At 41.3% G+C, this 17,956-nt stretch overlaps 1 protein-coding gene across 2 annotated transcripts in view; it reads left to right on the top strand.

The window, feature by feature from the left end:
• LOC146833084 (complement C3-like) overlaps window positions 1–17,956 on the top strand; it is a 595,871-nt gene that overhangs the window by 317,413 nt on the left and 260,502 nt on the right. Inside the window, exon 18 of one of the 2 annotated variants that reach the window (XM_085600721.1) lies at window positions 3,733–3,786. The exons of the other annotated variant lie outside the window; for it this stretch is intronic. Coding sequence (XP_085456847.1) covers window positions 3,733–3,786 — 54 coding nt within the window. The remainder of the gene's footprint in view (window positions 1–3,732; window positions 3,787–17,956) is intronic. 2 annotated transcript variants of the gene reach the window in all.

The following is a 17,956-nucleotide window of genomic DNA, read 5'->3' as shown; positions in this document are numbered from 1 at the left end:
CTATACATGCAACGACTGGCAGAAAATGTTTTGTGAATTGTGGATTATGTTATGGATAGTCTGGTGCAATTCACATCTAAAGACAAGAATAAGTCACAACAACTCATATTAAAATGCATGTGACTTGTGTTCATGGTAAAGAAAGATGCATTGTTGTTAAGTAAAGTGACCGTCAAATGCAACAGATGAGCAACAGAAGCACACATGTGATGAGGTTGAGAAGTGCTCTACCAAGATAGAGTTGGGCTTGCAATATGTTCGTAAAGGTAGAAAGCAGATTATTTTGGAACATCTTTTACAAAAATGAAAAATTAAGCAACCCATTCTCCATGAATTGTGTTGCCTGAAGCAGCGGTTCCACCCAAGTCGAAAATGTGTGACATTTTAAAACTTGTTTGCATTTAATGTCGAACTAATTACTGATGATGGTAGAGGTCTTAAAATGCTGGCAAGGGTGGTGATGCTCACAGACACATATGTGTCACGGAGAATGGTGGTCTGGTGGTTACAACAGAGCATAAAAGGCTTGTGGGCTAGTGGTTACAAAAGAGATACTTTATTAGCATGGAGCTGTGGTTACAACAGCCATACCCACAGAATGAAAGGGGCATGGCATGGTGGTCATAAATGAGATATTCCAATAACATACAGGGGTTGTGGTGTAGTGATTATGTGAGCGAGAGAGCCCAATAGCATGAAGGGATGTTGAAATAAATGAGAGACACCACATTACATAAAGGATTGCTATAAAAAGTAGGTCCCAAGAGCATAATGGAAATGTCGTCTAGCAGTTAAAACCAAGCCACACCAACACAATAGATGTGTTTATTAACGACATGCCAATGGTAAGGATGGGTATGGTTATAACAGAAAGGTACTAATAGTGTGAAGTGGTGTGGCGTCGCTGTTATAATAGAGATTCACCAATAGCATGGAAGGGGCGGAGTCTACTGGTTATAATTCAGAAACACCAATAAAAAGGAGAAGGTGTCATTATTAACAAGATACAGAAATAACGTTAACGGGCGTGGAATTAACATAGAGACACCAGCAAAATAGAGTGGAGTCCCCAACATTTAGAAAAGAAATACAACAATAACATTGTTTTGTAAAACAGGGACCAATAGCATGGAGGGGAGTTGTCTTCTGGCTATGATGAAGCACTGTCAATAGCGCAGAGAGGGCGTGGCCTGGTGTGGAGGCACCAATAGCATGGAGGGGAGTTGTCTTCTGGCTATGACGAAGCACTGCCAATAGCGCAGAGAGGGCGTGGCCTGGTGTGGAGGCACCAATAGCATGGAGGGGAGTTGTCTTTTGGCTATGATGAAGCACCATCGATAGCGCAGAGAGGGTGTGGCCTGGTGTGGAGGCACCAATAGCATGGAGGGGATATGATATTGCTGGAAAAATTTGGAAAATAGGGGTGTCCCTTCTTGTTCATAACACAACAATCTACAGTGTGGGCTTTGTCGGGCTGGTGGTCATTTATTGAGAGCCAAAAACAAAGTTTAAGGAGTGGTAAATAGTCATAAAAGATGCACAGATAGTAGTTATCTGGTGGATTTAACAAAGGTATGAATAGCACGGAAGGGAGCATGTTCAGGTAGTATTGGTAGGGAGGCAATAAAAGTATGGAGGGCTGGTGGTCTGGCAGTTATTACAGAAATAATGTGATAAAGAATTGATAGCTTTTGTTCTAGAAAGAAACTAAGCAGTGCTATATAAAGCATTTCCCGAATCGGAACACGTGATAATCTACAATGTGGTCTCTGGGGGTCAGAGGGGATGAGAGGTGACTGATAGAATATTCTGTCTGACCTGAACAAAGGTATAGCCAGATCCAGCCACAATAGGGCTTGCTACAATTCCCTCTTACCCAAAAGATTCACTCCAAACTGAAGAGTTCAGGCCAAATATGGAAAATTGGTAGCCCAACAACAATAGCACTGAAGGGTTTGTTTGTGGGACATTAAGCACAAAGAGGAGGAAGACGTGGTGGGTTATAGACAGTATAGAGTGACGCGGTAAGGTGTTTTCAATGTGTCTTCTCACCAATAAGCCACACCCAATCCCTGCACTCCCACCTGGGAGGCAAATATACCACTGCAACTTTGAATAATATACGCTTTTGAGCATGTCTTTCCACTCCTGGCACAGCAAGACTTCAACACAAAACAAACAGCACCTTTTGAAAAGGGGTTTTATTTAACAAAATGCAAAGACTCTATCACTTTTAGAATAAGGCTTGGGGTTTATTACATAATACTCTCTAAACAAAGGCTATCTCAGATACCAAATACATAAGATTCAAATATAGGTAGCAAACTTATAATCTAAAGGCATGAATCAATAACTGAGCAAACTATAATACTGATTAATAAACAAGCAATAACTGATATAAGATAAGATACACGGGACGTCCTGCAAGAGATCAGAAAGATATACATATATAGAGAGCAGAGGAGTACTCTGGATGTGCACCTCCCACACCACAAAGAAAACACCTCAAATGATCAAAGCCACTGGCCACACATCACAATGGCAATAACCACACAACTAAATACATCACCTGGTGCATACACTGCCCACTTCTGACCGGGGGAATCAAAGCCGGGGATCAGAGCTGAGCAAGTCAGGGTTCAATCCGAGATTCACACGTCTGCCCTCGCTTGGAATCCAAACTCCCAGTTTCTCAGCCTGCAACCCTCAGCTTTAAACACACTAGAAGATTCGTGAAAGACCTCCTCCCACCGCCAGAGGAATTTTACTAGAACTGGCCAAGTTCCAAGCAAGCATCTCCATGACAGTAGGGAGCTCTCAAGTCTCTTCCTCCATTCGCACTTCTTCCAGCCTCTGTCATGACGAAGCTCTCACAAGGCCTTCCACAGTACACTAAACAAAAACAATCGCTCAGGAAAACACCAAGACCTTGAATGTGAATAACCCAAACAACTTGCAAGCACTGTTGTGCATGCAGCAGCAAGGTAGAGTCAGACATGAGGCCCTGTCAAAGGCAATAGTCAGCAACTGTAATTATCATCCACACAATTTGCAAGCACCACTGTGCACACAAAAAAGTTTGAAGCAAGGTAAAGTCAAAAGGCAGGATGACATGAGGCCATGTCAAAGAAAGACAGCAAGATTACAGGATGGAAGAGAAGCAAGTATATGCAGGACCATCCTACATTAAGGCTAGGGTAAAATAACACACTAAAATCAGTTGAAATGGTGGCAGTCGGAGGTCATCATAGGGTGCCAGACTACAAGAGTGGCTCTTTCACTACATAAGGTGACAATAACAGAGCCTCCTAAGGACATGCTATTAACAAAGAGGAGCATTTTGTTGGTAGAAATGCACCTCCCTAAGAGCTGCAAAGTCCCGACTCTTTGGCTGTGGAAGTGGCCTAGGCCATGTGCCCTCTGAACACTTTGGGGCACACACAGTTCAAACTTCAAGCCCTTAAGTACTGCCAAAAACCACATAACATGAATCCATGGACCATGGAAGTTACTGCTGCTTGTTGAAGGGAAGCCTCTTAAGAAGACCCTTTCTTGGAGATTTGGTGGAAGGATGAATTCGAAGATGGGGTAGTAAATCTGACTCCTTTACAAGAAGACAGTGATATCGAGCAAAAAGTGGGAGCAACCGCCCTGCTCACCTCTGTCAACAATATGAATGTTTTATATAAAAAAGGCACAATGTAAGATATGTCATTATCCTCTCAATCTCAGCCCTTTTTAGAGCAAGCAGAAGAGATGGCGGGATTACATTAACTGGTCGAAAAGGTAAGTGCCTGAAGAGAATAAGTTAAGAGTCGAAGAAGTGGATGACATGTAATGTTCAGTTTTCTTACAAGATAAAATTCTGAGCTTTGGGATCTGATCTGAAAAGCAACTGGTAGCTATTTACCTGTAACAAGCTTTCTTCCCCCTGTTTCTCTTTTGTATTTTAGCATTATCATAAAGGCTTTGCTGTTAAGGGCTTGTAGAAGTTATTGTCGGTAGCTACATTTCTGTAATAGCATTTTTCAAAGATGAATATGTTTGAATTAAAGATCATGGTTAAGCTGGGAATCCTCTGTACATTAGCATTCCTTCCATCACCTTTTTGTGTTAAGGGAGGCACTTCCTAAGTGGCAAGTGTATGCCTAGATGTGGGTCCCGTGCTCACTGTGTCACTGAAACCAAGCTATAACCAACTGATGAGCCACACTCACTATGAAAGGGGTCTTGAGTTGCTTGTGTTCTGGCTCAGGAAAGACCTGTCTGCCAGCTCCATCAATGGTTCCCTCAAGGAAGACAATACAACTGTCAAAGAAGAGAGAACTAAGTGAGAAATGTTGAGACTTGATGTATGACCGAAATGTACCGCAAGAACTTCGGAGAGCAATATAATTTTTTCCCAGGTTAAAATGGGCTTGGGTGTAATTCCCCAGGTAAAATCAACACAATTGAGGATTCACAAATACTTCAAAATAATATGAAATGAAACCGACCAAAGGTCTTTCTTAGGACACTCATCGAGTAATTGTCGTCAAGTGGCGACATAAAAAACTCGACTTTTAGTGACCCTTTTTAAGAGACTAAAACTATTAGCTCCTTAGCAAAATGATATCTCCCCTACATGGGGATTTGTCAGAAAATGGAGTGACTGTAGGTAAGAAAGGTTGGAACAAGCAGAGGAATTTGAAAGTGGTAGGGGACAGAGAGGCATGTAATTGAGCAGTTGTTATGCTATCCCAATGTGATATTGAAATCCAATTTAAAAAACTACACACAAATATACATATATATATTCACAGAAAAAACCATAGGTTTCAGGGTTGTTATAGTTAGCTGGCCATTTCACTCGTACAAAACCATAGAAATTCCTCCGTTATAGTTAGTTCTGCTAACTATAACTCACGTGCCCGCAATGCACTGCTGATGATGTCACATATTGCATCATTCATGACATGGTCAGTGACATCACTGATGACATCTCAAATGACAACACTGATGACATCACTGATGACATCATCCAGTGAATGTGGTTTAGTTTGAAATTTAAATATGTATTATATATATACCAATCTGTAATGAAGATTGAGTGGATATATAACTGTCTGGATGGAGGATTTAGTAGCTGTCTGACTGTCTGTTTAAGTGAGTAATTAAAAGTATCTCACTTAATACATGGATTAGTAACTAAACTATGTGATTGTGTGCAGCACTGTCTCTGTTGTTGTATAACATGCTGCATCAGTTGGTCACTAACCACATGAGTGTGTATATTAGTTATTGATTAGTTGGGTGAGTATTTGTATGGGACACTGAGTTTGTGTGTGGTTGGATGGGGTGTGTGTAACTATGCATAGATGTGTGAATGGTTGATTGACTAGGTGTATAGGTTTAAGAGTACATGTGGAAACAGTTGTTTGGGTGACTGAGTGTATTTATTTGTGTGTTGGTGAGCGAATATATGTTTTAGTTGTCCATCTTCAACAAAGTAAAAAAATAAAAGGCATTGTATGTGAGAGTTGGTGTATATAAATAAGTATGTGTAAGAGTCAGTGATTGTGAGAGTAACTATATGAATGAGTGTATAATTGTAATAGTGATTTTTTAACATATTAACTATGAGTTACTATGTGTTTGAATAAATGAGGTGTTGTTGGATAATTGTGTAAGTGAGGAAATGTAAGTGTTATTAATTTTTTTCATGAGTGAGTAGGATGACTGCATAACCGACTAAGATGACCGCTGATGTGTCAATGTCTATATATGTGTATAAGCGCATTTGATAGTGTTCTATTAATTAGTGACTGCATGTATAAATGATTCTGTTGTTGAATGGGTAGCTGTGTGTGTAGACTTAGGAATCAGATAGTGGGTATGTCGTAACTGGTATTGGTGTGTCAATGGTTTCAAATATGGTACTCTGTATTTTACAGTGAGGGATGAAAGGTTATACTAGTGTATGATGAGGTGTATCAGATTGTCACGTGGATGATGTCATCAGTGATGTCATTTGAGATGTCATCAGTGATGTCATCTGTGATGTCACTGACCATGTCATGAATGATGCAATATGTGACATCATCAGCAGTGCATTGCGGGAGCGCGAGTTATAGTTAGCAGAACTAACTATAACAAAGGAATTTCTATGGTTTTGTACAAGTGAAATGGCCAACTAATTATAACACCCCTGAAACCTATGGTTTTTTTCTGTGAATTTCTAAGTTTTTTTAAATGCTAATGTCTAACTATAATGTCTCTGAAACCTATGGTTTTTTCAGTGAATTTCAAAACGTTTTTAAATGCTAATTTCTAACTATAACGTCTCTGAAACCTATGTTTTTTCCAGTGAATTTCAAAGGTTTTTTAAATGCTAATTTCCAAGTGTGATAGTAGTTATACCTATTTTTTAGTACTGATTTTCTACAGTTTTTTAACGGTTTATTTATAAATATTTTATTAATTAAATAACATTATATTTTTTTCTGAAAATAGCACAAAACAAAATATTGATACATTTTCTTGTTTTCATTTTTTATTTTAATATATTTATATTTTTTTCTTTTTTTTGAAATTCAATTTTTTTTTCGGAGACGCGCACTCAAAGCGTACACATCACAGTGGGTGGGCGCATTCTAGCCACCATTTTAGTAAAGTCATGAAGGATCCGCGTACGGTGTGCGACGGCTGCGTGTTTTTCAGTTACATCATATACATTTAATATATTACGTGATGTGCGCGACTGGTATGCGACCAGTCCGTGACTCCTGCTCCCACGCAGTCGCGACACATGCGCATTACGGTACGAGATGGTTGCGTGGTTGTGGGTCCCGCATGACGTCATATACGTGCTGGGGCGCGCTGGGTGCGTGACTCCCGCAAAAAAAAACTATGTTCCAAAATGATATGTATGTGTCTTTAATATACATATCAGGGCAAGAGATTATCTAAGATATTCATAAAAATAATGTATTTGTACTTATAATAAACTTATATTATTTTTAAATATATTTTCACGAAGTAGGGTACGTGCTTCGTGAGTGCAGAGAACCAGGTCAGCAGAGCTGCTGTAGAGCCAGAAAAACCAGGTCAGTAGAGCCGTTGTAGAGCCAGAGAAACCAGGTCAGCAGAGCTGCTTTAGAGGGAGAGAACCAGGTCAGTAGAACTGCTTTAGAGCCAGAGAAGCAGGTCAGCAGAGCTGATTTAGAGCCAGAGAAACAGGTCAGCAGAGCTGCTCTTAGAACCAGAGACCCAGGTCAGCAGAGCTGCTCTAGAGCCAAAGACCTAGGTCAGCAGAGCTGCTCTAGAGGCTGAGAACCAGCTCAGCAGAGCTGCTTTAGAGGGAGAGAACCAGGTCAGCAGAACTGCTTTAGAGCCAGAGAACCAGGTCAGCAGAGCTGCTTTAGAGCCAGAGAACCAGGTCAGCAGAGCTGCTTTAGAGCCATAGAACCAGGTCAGCTGAGCTGCTCTAGAGGCAGAGACCCAGGTCAGCAGAGCTGCTCTAGAGGCTGAGAACCAGGTCAGCAGAGCTGCTTTAGAGAGCTAGAGAACCAGGTCAGCAGAACTGCTTTAGAGCCAGAGAACCAGGTCAGCAGAGCTGCTTTAGAGCCATAGAACCAGGTCAGCAGAGCTGCTCTAGAGGCAGAGAACCAGGTCAGCAGAACTGCTTTAGAGCCAGAGAACCAGGTCAGCAGAGCTCTTTAGAGGGAGAGAACCAGTTCAGAAGAGCTGCTTTAGAGCCAGAGAACCAGGTCAGCAGAGCTGCTTTAGAGCCATAGAACCAGGTCAGCAGAGCTGCTCTAAAGGCAGAGAACCAGGTCAGTAGAGCTGCTTTTGAGCCAGAGAAACCAGGTCAGCAGAGCTGTTGTAGAGCCAGAGAACCAGGTCAGCAGAGCTGCTTTAGAGCCATAGAACCAGGTCAGCAGAGCTGCTCTAGAGGCAGAGAACCAGGTCAGTAGAGCTGCTTTTGAGCCAGAGAAACCAGGTCAGCAGAGCTGTTGTAGAGCCAGAGAACCAGGTCAGCAGAGCTGCTTTAGAGCCATAGAACCAGGTCAGCAGAGCTGCTCTAGAGGCAGAGAACCAGGTCAGCAGAACTGCTTTAGAGCCAGAGAAGCAGGTCAGCAGAGCTCTTTAGAGGGAGAGAACCAGGTCAGCAGAGCTGCTTTAGAGGCAGAGAACCAGGTCAGTAGAGCTGATTTAGAGGGAGAGAACCAGGACAGAAGAGCTGCTCTAGAGGCAGAGAACCAGGTCAGTAGAGCTGATTTAGAGGGAGAGAACCAGGTCAGCAGAGCTGCTTTTGAGCCAGAGAAACCACGTCAGCAAAGCCATTGTAGAGCCAGAGAACCAGGTCAGCAGAGCTGCTCTGGAGCCTAAGAAGCAGGTCAGAAGAGCTGCTCTAGAACCAGAGACCCAGGTCAGCAGAGCTGCTCTAGAGCCAGAGAACCGGGTCAGCAGAGCTGCTCTAGAGCCAGAGAACCAGGTCAGCAGAGCTGCTGTAGAGCCAGAGAAACCAGGTCAGTAGAGCTGCTTTAGAGCGAGAGAACTAGGTCAGCAGAGCTGCTCTAGAGCCAGAGAACCAGGTCAGCAGAGCTGCTTTAGAGGCAGAGAAACCAGGTCAGCAGAGCTGCTTTAGAGGGAGAGAACCAGGTAAGCAGAGCTGCTTTAGAGCCAGAGAACCGGGTCAGCAGAGCTGCTTTAGTGCCAGAGAACTAGGTCAGCAGAGCTGCTCTAGAGCCTAAGAACTAGGTCAGCAGAGCTGCTCTAGAGCTAGAGAACCAGGTCAGCAGAGCTGCTGTAGAGCCAGAGAAACCAGGTCAGTAGAGCTGCTTTAGAGGGAGAGAACCAGGTCAGCAGAGTTGCTCTAGAGGGAGAGAAACAGATAAGCAGGGCTGCTCTAGAGCCAGAGAACCAGGTCAGCAGACCTGCTGTAGAGCTAGAGAAACCAAGTCCGCAGAGCTGCTTTAGAGGGAGAGAACAAGGTCAGCAGAGCTGCTTTAGAGCCAGAGAACCAGGCCAGCAGACCTGCTCTAGCAGACACTGAATAACTGACACTGACTGACTGACACTGACTGATTGACACTGACTGACACTGATTGACTGACACTGACACTGACTGACACTGACACTGACTGACACTGACTGACTGACTGACACTGACTGACACTGATTGACTGACATTGACTGACTGACACTGATTTTCTGACACTGACTATGACTGACTGACACTGACTGACTGACACTGATTGACACTGACTGACTACTCTCTACTACTCTACTACTCACTCTCTACTACTCTCTAATACTCTCTCTCTATTACTCACTCTCTACTACTCACTCTCTACTACTCTAATACTCTCTACTACTCACTCTCTACCACTGTCTACTACTCACTCTCTACTACTCACTCTCTACTACTCTCTACTACTCACTCTCTACTACTCTCTCTCTACTACTCTATCTCTACTACTCTCTACTATTCAGTCTCTCCTACTCACTCTGTACTACTCTCTACTACTTACTCTACTACTCTCTATCACTCACTCTCTACTACTCTACTACTCACTCTCTACTACTCTCTCTCTACTACTCACTCTCTACTAATCTACTACTCTCTACTACTCACTCTTTACTACTCACTCTCTACTACTCTCTACTGCTCACTCTCTACTACTCTCTCTCTACTACTATCTACTACTACTCTCTACTATTCACTCTCTACTACTCACTCTCTACTACTCTCTACTACTCACTCTACTACTCTTTACTACTTTCTACCACTCACTCTCTACTACTCTACTACTCACTCTCTACTACTCTCTCTCTACTACTCACTCTCTACTACTCACTCTACTACTCTCTACTACTCACTCTCAACTACTCACTCTCTACTACTCTCTCTCTACTACTCTCTACTACTACTCTTTACTATTCACTCTCTACTACTCACTCTCTACTACTCTCTACTACTCACTCTACTACTCTCTACTACTTTCTACTACTCACTCTCTACTACTCTCTACTACTCTCTCTCTACTACTCTCTCTCTACTACTCACTCTCTACATTTCACTCTCTACTACTCACTCTCTACTACTCGCTCTCTACTACTCACTACTACTCACTCTCCACTACTCACTCTCTACTACTCGCTCTCTACTACTCTCTACTACTCACTCTCTACTACTCACTCTCTACTACTCTACTACTCTCTACTACTCTCTCTACTACTCACTCTCTACTATTCTATACTACTCACTCTACTACTCTCTACTACTTTCTACTACTCACTCTCTACTACTCTCTACTACTCTCTCTCTACTACTCTCTCTCTACTTCTCACTCTCTACATTTCACTCTCTACTACTCACTCTCTACTACTCGCTCTCTACTACTCACTACTACTCACTCTCCACTACTCACTCTCTACTACTCACTCTTTACTACTCTCTACTACTCACTCTCTACTACTCTCTCTCTACTACTCACTCTCTACTACTCACTCTCTACTACTCTCTACTACTCACTCTCTACTACTCTCTCTCTACTACTCTCTACTACTACCTAACTCTCTCTCTTTACTACTCACTCTCTACTACTCTCTCTCCACTACTATCTACTACTACTCTCTACTATTCACTCTCTACTACTCACTCTCTACTACTCTCTACTACTCACTCTACTATTCTTTACTACTTTCTACCACTCACTCTCTACTACTCACTCTCTACTACTCTCTCTCTACTACTCACTCTCTACTACTCACTCTACTACTCTCTACTACTCACTCTCTACTACTCACTCTCTACTACTCTCTCTCTACTACTCTCTACTACTACTCTTTACTATTCACTCTCTTCTACTCACTCTCTACTACTCTCTACTACTCACTCTACTACTCTCTACTACTTTCTACCACTCACTCTCTACTACTCTACTACTCACTCTCTACTACTCTCTACTACTCTCTCTCTACTACTCTCTCTATACTACTCACTCTCTACATTTCACTCTACTACTCACTCTCTACTACTCGCTCTCTACTACTCACTACTACTCACTCTCCACTACTCACTCTCTACTACTCTCTACTACTCACTCTCAACTACTCACTCTCTACTACTCTACTACTCTCTACTACTCTCTCTACTACTCACTCTCTACTATTCTATACTACTCACTCTACTACTCTCTACTACTCTCTACCACTCACTCTCTACTACTCTACTACTCACTCTCTACTACTCTCGCTCTACTACTCACTCTACTACTCTCTACTACTCACTCTCTACTACTCTCTCTCTGCTACTCTCTCTCTACTACTCACTACTACCCACTCTCTATTACTCACTCTCTACTACTCTCTACTGCTCACTCTCCACTACTCACTCTCTACCACTCGCTCTCTATTATTCTCTAGTACTCACTCTACTACTCACTCTCTACTACTCTCTACTACTCACTCTACTACTCACTCTCTACTACTACACTACTCTCTACTACTCACTCTCTACTACTCTCTACTACTCACTCTCTACTACATACTCTCTACTACTTGCTCTCTACTACTCACTCTCTATTACTCTCTAGTACTCACTCTACTACTCACTCTCTACTACTCTCTACTACTCACTCTACTACTCACTCTCTACTACTCCACTACTCTCTAGTACTCACTCTCTACTACTCACTCTCTACTACTCTACTACTCTCTACTACTCTCTCTCTACTACTCCCTCTCTACTACTCACTCTTTACTACTCTCTACTAATCACTCTCTACTACTCACTCTCTACTACTCACTCTCTACTACTCTCTACTACTCCCTAACTCTCTCTCTTTACTACTCACCCTCTACTACTCACTCTCTACTACTCTCTACTACTCACTCTCTACTACTCTCTCTCTACTACTCCCTACTACTCTCTTTTACTCACTCTCTACTACTCACTCTACTACTCACTCTCTACTACTCACTCTCTACTACTCTACTACTCACTCTCTACTACTCTCTCTTTACTACTCTCTACTACTCACTCTACTACTCACTCTCTACTACTCTCTCTTTACTACTCTCTACTACTCCCTCTACTACTCACTCTCTACTACTCTCTAATACTCTCTCTGCTACTCACTCTCTTCTACTCTCGCCTACTCACTCTCTACTACTCATTCTCTACTACTCTCTACTACTCACTCTCTGCTACTCTCTACTACTCACTCTACTACTCACTCTCTACTACTCTCTACTACTCTCGCCCACTCACTCTCTACTACTCATTCTCTACTACTCTCTACTACTCACTCTCTGCTACTCTCTACTACTCTCTACTACTCACTCTACTACTCACTCTCTACTACTCTCTACTACTCTCTACTACTCACTCTCTACTACTCACGCTCTAATATTCACTCTCTACTACTTTCTACTACTCACTCTCTACTACTCACTCTACTACTCTCTACTACTCACTCTCTGCTACTCTCTCTACTACTCTCTACTACTCACTCTCTACTCTCTATCACTCACTCTCTACTCTCTACCTCTCTCTACCTCTCTCTACTACTCTCTACCTCTCTACCTCTCCCTCTCTACCTCTACCTCTCTACCTCTACACCTCTACCTCGCTACCTCCCTCTACACGCACACATATGCACATATATATATGCATATATATCCATATGCATTTATATATATGTATGTGTATATATATATACATACATAGATAAACATATATATAATCTGCATATCTATATAAATACAAATATAAATGCATGCATACATATACATATATGCATACATATGCATGTTAAGTACATGAAAATTTGAAAAACACTAATACAAGCAAAGCTAAAAAGCCACCTAATTACAAACAGAATTGCTTTAACTTAAACGAGGGCGAGACCTATTGCATTTTCAATGCTTGTTTACTTTGGTTCCATCAAGAAGGCATTCAGATGTGTCACGCATTTGCCAAAAATTCTGAATGGTAGCACTCTAGTTGCTCATTAGATCACTGTAGGAAAGCTACTGCTCACCAGGTAAGTCTGCTGCTGGTATTCAAAGTGCATGTTTCAGTCTGCATGTCAGAAGTTTTTTTATGAAATAGAAGAGGATTTGAGAAGTCAAAATGTGCCCTAATTTTTCTTTCTGCAGCACTAATCATAATTTCTATGGCAACATGGACCCCCTCATTTTGTTCCTTTGCAAATTAAATGTTTTAAGTGTTACCACTTTATTCCAATCAAGATGGCTTCAGGTGTGCCATACTTTTGTCATAAGTAAGACTGTTAGTGCTCTAGTTGATCTTTAAAACACTCTGGGACATTCTGTCATTGGGCTATACTTGGGCTACATCTGGGTGATATTTGTGCTACATTTGGGCTCTTTTGTCTCTGGTGGCCATCTTGGGAGACTTATTTGTTATCAAGTTTCCTAATTTCCTCATTTACTACAGTCTCCTCAGTAGGAATACTTTCAGTTTTTTACTTTGATTCCATCAAGAAGGCATTCAGATGTGTCACACATTTGCCATAAATTCACAATGTTAGCACTCTAGTTGCTTATTAGATCACTGTAGTAAAGCTGCTGCTCGCCAGGGAAGTCTGCTGCTGGTATTGAAAGTGCATGTTTCAGTCTGCATGTCAGAATTTGTTAATGAAGTAGAAAAGGATTTGAGAAGTCACTCAAAATGTAATTTTTCTTTCTGCAGCACTACATTCTATGGCAAAATGAACGCCCTCATTTTGTTCCTTTTTAAATTAAATTTTTAAAGAGTTGCCACTTTATTCCAATAAAGATGGCTTCAGGTGTGCCATACGTTTGTCATAAGTAGGACTGTTAGCACTCTAGTTGTTCTTTGGAACACTCTGGGAAGCTGCCGTAGAACACAAAGGAATCAACTGACAGTCTCTGCCCTTGTTGGATGTACATGTTTTACTGAGAATGTCAGACTTCATTTTCACATGACTGAGAAAAATAATGTGAATTTACAGAAAATATGCTCTCAGTTTAGCTTATAGATCACCTTCCAAACCTCTGTGGGAAAAGCATGAGAAAATAGTTGTCTCTCAAACATGATTCATGATATCCCAGCAGAAGGCTTTTTCACATGGTAAAATCACCTTAGAACATACCACAATTCCTAAAATGAGTATAGTACCATCAACAAATGATTTATAATGAACTAAAGTCTTAAAACCTTCTATTAACTGCAATGCTTTTTAATGAGGTTGAAGAAAAGCATCAATCCAGAATTAATAAGTAGATTTATTGTATAATTACACAGCACAGCAACAGGAACAACTGATACTAAGACAGGTCCAGTACAACTGGCCAGTCTCAGTACAGATTCCAGTCCATGGTTCCAAATGGAACTAGAATGCATAACAAATGACAACTCATGTGGCAGCAAGTAGAAATCAGCATATAACATATCCCCCTTTCATACAAAAACAAAGAAAACAAGATATGAAAATAGTGCAATAGTATATAACAGAACTATCAAACAAAATCTGAAAACTTCACAGGAAAAGATCTTGCACGAGTGGAACCTTTCACTCTATGAGCAACTGAATCACCATGTGATCTAGTGGTATCCAGACCATTGGAAATTACCAGCTGGGAGCAACCATTCAAAGGTAATTTAGGAGATGAAGCATGAGAATCATTATAAACATCTTCTGCCCGAGATCTAATATTCGTTGGACATCTAGAAACCCGCCTGACATTCCAAAGCTTACCATCCTGGGTTATAAGAGAATTCTTAAAGACTTTGGTGATCTTAATGGGCTTATAGAACTTACTGATGCATTTCCCTAAGAAACCCGGTTTTTTTACTCTCACCCATTCTCCTACTTTAAAATTGTGTTCCTTAACGTTCCACTTACGGTCAAACCATTCCTTGTTCTTAATTTGTTTTTCCTTAACTCTAATGCTGGTACCACTTATATCTTGGACATTCCTTATTTTATTGTCACACTTCTCTTTAAGCCACCAAGGACAAATATAAGAAGCAGGATTCCTGCCCCTTAACAAATAAAAAGGACTGACCTCCGTAATTGAATGTGGCGTAATCCTATACGTCCACAACCTTTCCCTTAATTCTCCTTTCCAATCCTGAGAATACTTAAGAACCTCTGAAACATAACCCTTTAAGACACGATTGAAACGCTCAACCTGCCCATTTTCGTGTGGCGCATACAATGCCGTGGTAACATGTTTGATCTGGTGACACTTAAGATATTCCTCCATCTCCTTTGAAGTCAACTGCACCCCATTATCAGTCACAATGACCGAAGGACAACCTTCCCTTGCAAAAATTTCTTTAAAGAAATCCAAAACTCTAGAAGTGGTGGCCATTGGGACAAACTTTACTTCTGGCCATTTAGAATGATAATCTACCAACACAAGAGCATACCGTGAATCCAAAGGCAAATTCAAAAAGGGACCAGAAATATCAAAAGCCAGTTTCTTCCAGGGTTCCTCTGGCCAAACTGTGGGACTAAGAGGAGGGACATTGACCCTAAGCATTTTATCATTAGAAATGCAAACATCACACTCCCTAACAACCCTATCAGCCATGCGATCCATCCCTGGCCAATAAAAATAAGTCCTCATTAACCGCTTCATGGCAGACATTCCTGGATGTGATTTGTGAGCCAAATTAAGAATCATACCTCGGACTCCAAAGGGTGGTACACATTTACCAGCTTTATAGACAAAATCCCCTTCTAACTCCAAATCATCCGCCACATTATACAAAGGCATAAGCTCTTCTGACACATCTTTCCTGTTTGGCCATCCTTCCACAATAAATTTCTTCACTGACTCCCATAGAGAATCATTCTCCTCACTAGACTTCCACGATACCTCTGATATGTCCGCAAACGCACCAACCACCACATCCTGAATGGTTGTAACAATATCTGTATCATCTTCTTTTTTACTAGGAAAAGAAACACAGGGATGACGTGACATAAAATCTGCAGTTACATTTTTCTTCCCTGGTACAAACTCCGTTTTAAAACAATACTCCTGCAATCTCGAAGTTAGCCTCGCAATCCTGGCAGTGGAATTCCACCCTCCTCCTGGAGAAAGAATATTAACCAATGGTTTATGATCTGTCCTCAAGGTAAACCTTCCACCCCAAATGTAATTCCTAAAATGTTCAATCGCCCAGACACATGCCAACAACTCCTTTTCTATGACAGCATACCGTCTTTCAGTTTCATTTAATGTTCTAGACGCAAAACACACATTCCATTCCTCATTGCCTGATTTCTGTGAAAGAACACCACCTATGCCATATAAGCTGGCATCTACTGTAATTACACAATGTTTGTTAATGCAAAAAGGCCTTAAAATGGGAGCATTGACAATATCTTTCTTGATCACCATAAAGGCTTCTTGTTGTTCATCTGTCCATTCAAAAGTTGCCTTCTGGCGCAATAACTTCCTCAAAGGCTCCATTTTATTTGCAAAATTTGACACAAATTTCGAATAATACTCGCACATTCCTGCAAAAGACAATAATTGCTCCTTAGTCTTGGGCGAGGGAGCATTTAAAATTCCATCTACGTTTGATTTTTTTGGAATCACGCCATCACCTGTTAGTGTATGCCCCAAATACTCCACACTTTCTTTAAACATTTTACACTTGTGAGATTTAAGGGTTAAACCATTTTTTTTTTGCCTAAGACAAACCTCCTCCAAGTGTTTTAAGTGCTCTTCATTATTGTGTGAAAATATTAAGATATCATCCTGAAAGCACTTCACGAAATTATCAATGTCCTAGAAGAAGTAAAACATTATTCTTTGGAAAACAGATGCCGCTGAGGCCAAACAAAACGGCATTCTGTTATATTGGAATAACCCTTGTGGAGTTATAAACGCTGTCAACATTTTCGATTCCTCAGTTAGCGCGACTTGGTGGTATGCTGATCTTAAGTCAAAGGTCGAAAATACTTTCGCCCCTTCCAACAATGACACCACTTCATTTATATTGGGTAATGGGTGACAATCAACAATTATTTCTGAATTCAAGGCTCTCAAATCCACACACAACCTCAGAGATTTATCTGGTTTCCGGACTAAAACAATGGGCGAAACCCACTCAGATGAATTAATGGGCTCTATTATGCCTTCTGATACCAAATCTTTTAACATAGTTTTCAACTCATCCCTTACGTTTATGGGTACTGGTCTAATCCTTTGCCTAACCGGTGTGGCATTATTCTTAAGTTTAATCTGGTGGGAATAACCCTTAAGTTTTCCTAAAGATTCTGAAAAAACTTCTTTGTACGAGTCTTTTAAGAAGTTCTCCATACTATCACATCCTGTAAAGGAGATGTAACTATCATTAACAGACTCATCCAACACCACCGGATCCTTAAGTCTAGGATTCAACATTACCCCAAGTTTCCATTGATCTTTCCAGCCCAATACATTTATACCCTTAACTGCAATGTATAAGTTAATATTTGCCGATCTGTTTTTAAAAGTCACTGATGTTTTGAAATAGCCCACCATGTCTATGCGTGAACCATCATAACTCAGCGGGTTTATGTCTGGTGGCAACATTTCATTAACCTCGAAAACCCCTTCCAGCTTCTCTTCAAAATATTGTCTTCCAATAATGGTCCATGGTGAACCTGAGTCAGCCATGAGATCTAAATCTACCCCTGACACTCGAACCACACACATGGGAGGATTCCTGGCCGGAGTGTTCTCATCTTCTTCCCAGTCAGCCATGCCAGCCAAAACCGACACCACAAACCCTGTATTCTGTGGCCTGTCTAGATTACCTCCCTCAACCAAATCTTGTACAGGGCCTTGTAACGTAGATGAAATTCTGGGGCGAAATTGACCTGCAAATTTCCTTTGTTCCCTGCACATGTTAACAAAATGACCAATCCTACCACAATTCTTACACTCTCTCTTTAAGGCTGGACATCCAGAAAAT

The sequence above is a fragment of the Triturus cristatus genome, chromosome 4_2, assembly GCF_964204655.1.
Source record: "Triturus cristatus chromosome 4_2, aTriCri1.1, whole genome shotgun sequence".
Classification (NCBI taxonomy): domain Eukaryota; kingdom Metazoa; phylum Chordata; class Amphibia; order Caudata; family Salamandridae; genus Triturus; species Triturus cristatus.
Note: the sequence above shows the minus strand (reverse complement) of the source record. Positions and strands in the feature narration are given on the sequence as shown.